Source organism: Mesoplodon densirostris, chromosome 11 (assembly GCF_025265405.1).
Source record: "Mesoplodon densirostris isolate mMesDen1 chromosome 11, mMesDen1 primary haplotype, whole genome shotgun sequence".
Classification (NCBI taxonomy): domain Eukaryota; kingdom Metazoa; phylum Chordata; class Mammalia; order Artiodactyla; family Ziphiidae; genus Mesoplodon; species Mesoplodon densirostris.
Window position 1 is genome coordinate 8,393,052 of NC_082671.1, and position 5,711 is coordinate 8,398,762.

Sequence of the window (5,711 nt, forward strand, 5' to 3'; positions counted from 1 at the left end):
TAGATAGAAAATAGGAGGCCAGATGAATGAAAGAGAGTGGGGATCCGTTATCCTCTGGGCTCCTTTCCCCTTTGCCTGTTTCTCTCATCCAGGAGGCCAGATCTTGAGCTGGATATGAGGTCGCTATTGTGCAGTGGAGTGTGAGAAAGAAAGGGCTTTGGCCTGGGGGCTGCAAGTTATAGATTAACATGGGGTGGAGGGAGGGGGGAAGCAGAGGGAGGGTAAGTGGCCTGAGAAAGGGACTGCTGACCTGGGACCATCTGGGCTTGAAGGGGGCACAGACAAGAGGAGACTGGGGACTGCCGTGGTCCGGGGGGGGCTCTCAGCTCCTCTCCGGCTACTTGACCTTCCTGAAGACCTGCTCGTGCCCTGCATCCCTTGCAGTCATTTCCTGGGGATAGAGTAGGAATGATGAGAACAGAGAAGGTTCTTGCCAGCAGAGCCCATTTCTCAAGGCCCTTGACCTCCATTGAATCCTTCAGGACACATCAGCTAGAGCACTTGATGTATGGGGAATTGTATCGTGTTGCAAACCCTCAGCTTTCCACCCCAGAGGAAGGAAGGTAGCTGGGTCAGGGAACTGAAGTGGCTAAGTCTCCATGTCTCCGGTCATGATTTACGGACATGCGTCTGACTTACAACCAGGGCCCACCTTGCCCACTCCACTTCTTCCTCTCTCCACTCTTTCCAGGGCTTCTGTGTCCCCTCCTTAGTTGCCTTCCTTGAAGGGAGGCGAGGCTGGAGTAGCAGACTGACTTGATTTGGGTAAGGGAATGCATCCTAGCTGGAGGCCCCCCTCTCAGATACACTCACTTGCGTCTCCTCTCCCAGCCCTCACCCTGCTCACCAGATACAACGTCTGTCCCTCCAGCCAGTGTCTCCAGCCCCAGTCAGGGACCTCCCCTTTCTCTACACATACCAGCTGCTCCTCTTCCCAGGTGACAATGGTCTATGGGGGAAAGCGGGAATAAAGGAAGACTTGGGGGGGGCAGGACACCCCAAATGCATCCATCTCACTCTGGCTGGGCTGCCTGCTTTGCATCCAGCAGACACTGTCTTGCTACAGTCCCTTCCTTCTGAGTGATTCAGCAGGACTCCCATCCCCCACTCCTAAAGGCCACTGTTTGTGACAGTGACCATTTGGGCAGGGCAGGGATGAAGCAGGATCGTGGAGGGGTGGTGGTGAAATTGGGGGTTAGGGGATGAAGAACGGAGAATTTGTCCTCTGCCACTTCTGGTTGACCCGGAGGAGATTTTGGGAAAGAAGGGAGATTGGGAATCTCCAACCAGGGAATCTCTTTTCTCCTTTTTCTCAGTCTCAAGGGCAGCTGCAGTGTCCCTGAGAATGAAGGATCAACCCCCCAAATCACAGCTGGGTGGGCCTGGGCCTTCCAATCACCATTGTTAGGCCCCCCCAATAGGACAGGCCCCCCTAAACAAGGAGCTCAGAATCTTATGGATTTTTTGGGGGGCCGTGCCATGCGGCTTATGGGATCTTAGTTCCCCAACCAGGGATCGAACCCAGGGCCCTGGCAGTGAAAGTGCAGAGTCCTAACCACTGGACCACCAGGGAATTCCCAGGGAGCTCAGAATCTTGATCAGATAGAGGAACAGTTGGTAGGTATCTGTGATACCAGGCAAGACTGTTGACGGTGGGAGTGGGGAGGGAGTGCGTCTTCAAGGCAGTGAATTAGATTGGAGATGATGGGAACTTTCTAGCAAGGATAGAAACAGTATAGAGGTAAGAAAGAAGAGTAGGTAGTTGTGAGGGGCTCTAACCCAGTATGTTTGTGTGGAGGCCCTTGGATGCAATGTGGAGCATATGGACCTTACCTGGAACGTAACAAAATGTCACTGAAAGGGTTTAAGTCAGGGAGTGTCGTGGTCACTTTTACATTTTCGATAGATCCTCGTGGCTACAGTAGGCAGAGGGATTAGAGGAGGGTCAAGACTGGGCACCAGGAGAAATGAGGGCCTGAAATAAGGTGGAGACAAAGAGAAAGGTTAGGAAGGAACAGATAAGAGCCATGTAAACAAGTGATGCTCAATAGAAATGCAGTAGGTCTTAAATGCAAGCCACATATATAATTTTAAAAATTTCTAGTAACCACATTAGAAAAGCAAAAAGAAACCGGTGAAATTAATTTTAATAATATATTTTATTCAACCTAAAGTATCCAAAATATTATAATTTCAGCATGTAATCAATATAAAATTTCTGAGATGTTTTATACTCTTTTTTGGTATTGTCTTTAAAATTCAGCATGCATTTCACACTGATAGCACATCTCAATTTGGACCGGTTACATTTCAAATGTTCAATATCTGTATATGGCTAGTCGCTACCATACTGGACAGCACAGAAGAGTTATACAGGCTTCTTGACCCATTACATGTGGTGCACGTGTGCATGCGTGTGTGTGCACACGCGCGCACGTGTTGGAAGCATGGAGGTAAGGGAACCCAAGGTAATGACCGTGACGCAACCAGCAGGACCAACACAAGGTAATGACTTGGTCCTGCTGGTTGTTGACATTGAGGGAGACAGTAAATATAAAAGCAGGAATAGGTTTGTGTAGGAAGATCATGACTTCGGGTTTGACCTTGGGGCATGCAGATGGAAACATTTTGCAGGCAGTTGAAACTTCGCCCTGGAGCTCAGGTGGTGCCTCTGGCCGGAGAATCTGTGTCCAAGGCAGTTTATAGATGGTCACTGAACACATGGGTGTAGATGATTTAGCCCATGGATAGTATACAGACAAGAGAGAGAAGGTCAAGAACAAAATACTGGGGGGCAAATCCCAGTTTAAGGGATTAATAGGGGAACTACGGTCTGCAAAGGAGGCCAAAAGGAACATGTAAGAAGCAGAAAGGACTGCACGAGAGTGGAGTTAAAGAGGCTGAGGGAAAAGAGACTGTGGTGTCCACAGGGTCACAGGCTAGAGGGTGAGCACATGTTTGCTCATTGGCCTGGGGGTGACCTGCGCCTTTTGCCCCTTTGGCTGGTGCTAAGAGGGGGCAGGGGAGAAGTTGGAGGGAGTGGGGGCTGGGTGGGTGACATCAGGAGCCTGTTATCCTAGGGACTCCATAGCCTGCTGTGGTCATCACTTCCCGGCTCTGGATGGGAAAGGTCACTGTATTTTGCCCCACTCTGTGAAGTGCCCCCTGCCCATCCACACCCCCTCCCCGCCAGCCTGAGAAAAGGTACCTGGAACTTCCGTCCCTCCGTGATCCTCAAGTCCTCCTCAAACTCCACTCCCACCTCGAATTCCAGAACTTAGTTTCGGAGGGTGCTGAGGGTCTTCACTGTCACATGGTTGCCCCGATGGTCAGTCTCCTTGTCTGGCTTGAGCAGCAGCGTGATCTTCCGCAGAGCCACATTGATGTCTACGGGGCCTGTCCTCTTAGGACAAGGGTCCTCTTAGCCAGCTGGCCAGGGCCTCCTCCACTCGCAGCAGCAGCCTGGAGCTGGGAGCATCCCCTGGGCTGAGTCTGGGACTGTGGATTTACTCTTTCCTAGCAATGCCCTTGGCTAGACAAGGAGCCCAGCCCCCTGACCCCCAGCCTTTCCACAGTGTTGGACCCTCGCATCCCCCCTCCTCAATGGGACTGGAGGCAGGAAGGGAGAAGGGAGAACGGGAGTGAAAGGGCTCAGGAGGGGGGTGAGGCCATTACTTAGAGCTTGCAGGTAGTTCTCCAAGTTCTTCTGCGAGACAAAGCAGTAGTAGCCGGTGAGGTTGGGAGGCATGGTCCAGGCTGGCCAAGGTGGAGGTCAAGATTTCAGGAGAATAGAGGGGACAGGGCAAGGACGGAGGGGGTGTCATCTGACAGGTGGGGCTGGGAGACTCCTGGCCAGCCTCTGCACACACAGAGGCAGCTTGTGTAAGGTCTGTGCTACCAGGGTTTTTATAGAGCGGAGGCCCTGTTGCAGTAAGAGCTCCTGCCACACTTCCTCCTTCCCTCCCCCCCGCCACCCGCCGTGATGAGTGTGAGGCTGGTGTCTGCAGCTCCAGAGAGGGGCAGGGACTTGGCAAGTTTTTGCCTGACCTCGGCTTTTCCTGAGGAGGGAACCTGGACCAGGATCTGGGGTTGTCAGTCAGGCAACACTTGAGCCTTCCCGAAGGTCAGTTTTGGCCTCCAGCCCATTTCTGGCAGGTTTGGGAACCATCCTGAGACTCCAGGGGCAGCCTCTCCTGGGAGGGAGCTGGTCTTGCTGGGTGGAGGGGGGCGCCCTTTCAGACTCACCCAAGGGTGAGTTCTAACAATATCCTGAGATCTTGGGGCTGAGTCGGGGATCCCGAAAGGTATGAGGGGGAGGAGGTGGGGAAAGAAGTGGGGACAGCCAGCTGGCCGGGAGCCCCAGTGAAGAAAATCCTCCAGCTCTGGTCCTTACAGCTCCCTCAGACAGCTTCGCTGAGCTGGGGCCCCCGACACCGGCTTTCCAGACTCTGTCTTATAGGACCATTAAGAGGGGAGCAGAGAAACTGCAGAGGGGGCCGCCAGCAGCCTGACAAAGTCTGGCTGGAGCAGAAGGTGAGGGAGGGGTCGCTTGGCTGTTCGGGAGAATTCTACGCGCTTTGGCTTGGGACCCAGAGGTTCCCCTCTCCTTTTGGAGTCACTGATGGTACCGTCAGCCACCCGCGTCCGCAGCCGTTGGCCAGCCCACGCTGGCCAGATGTACTCCCATTGCGGGGGGCGGTGCGCCTCAATTACTGTGTGCCCCGCCCCGCACTCCCCCCACCTCCCCCGACGACGCGCACTCTTCTTTGCCTCTCGAGCCCACCAGCCTCCCTGGCTTCAGAACCAACTGGGCTGGTTCATCAGGGTTTAAGGTGGGAAATTTGGGGCGAGGGGGTGAGGGAGGGTGAGCGCAAATATCTCGCTCTTCCTCCGGTCCCAGAGCCGGGTCCACGGCCCGGCTGCCCACCCCGTGGCTTCCTCAGAGACCTGGGGCTGGGAAATGAAATGCTAGCATAGGTCGGGGTCAGGTTGTGGGTTTGACTGCGCGGTTCCCAGGAGGCACCCAGCAGGGACTTGCTGATGGAATGGGCTGTGAAAAGAGGTTAATGCAGAGTTGGTGATGGTGGTGGTGGGGTGACGTGGATGCTGTCCCTCCTCGCCTCCCTCAGGTCTCCGTTGACGTCTCCTCTCCCCACCCCCGGGCATCTCGCTTCTTCATTCTCCCCATGGCCCTCTTTTTTCCCACCCCCTCTACGGCTTTCCAGCTTCCTCCCCAGCCCCCGCACTTCACTTGTGCCCCCAGATTGCAGTCAGGGGAAAAAGCCCTAACACCTTCTCCCACCCCTGCTCTCCGGTCCCATTGGTTCCCTCCCCCCGCCCTGCAGCACCTGGCCGCCCCCCGTCACCCGATTGGCCAGCGGCCCCATCAATCCTCGCCTGGCCGTGCTGACGTCATCCTGCAGTAGCGGGGATGGGGTGGGCATGAGAGAGAGAGCCAGGACGCGGGGCTCCAGAGCGAAGGAGAAGAAGCCACTGCCAGTCCCCCACCTCAGCCACCCAGGTTGGGGGGCTGCTCAGGTCTGCTCTATGGACTAGGGTGGGCGGCAGGCTCCTTTCTGTCTCTGCCCTGCTGCCTGCTCTCTTCCCTCCCCTCCTTGGAGAGCCCCTGCATCCCTCCCCCAAGGTGGAATAAGCGGGCTTGAGGCTCCCAGGGGAGAGCGATCGGGGCCCTGCCCTGCCCGCGCCACACC

The 5,711-nt window shown here is 55.3% G+C and overlaps 1 protein-coding gene across 1 annotated transcript; it reads right to left on the reverse strand.

Annotated features, from left to right (window-relative positions):
• Positions 1-337: 337 nt before the first annotated feature.
• On the reverse strand, positions 338-3,748 carry RBP5 (retinol binding protein 5). Its single transcript, XM_060113903.1, is given in 4 exon segments — positions 338-391; positions 848-949; positions 3,209-3,387; positions 3,676-3,748. Coding segments are annotated over 4 exon segments (408 nt in total).
• Between the last annotated feature and the right edge of the window lie 1,963 nt (positions 3,749-5,711).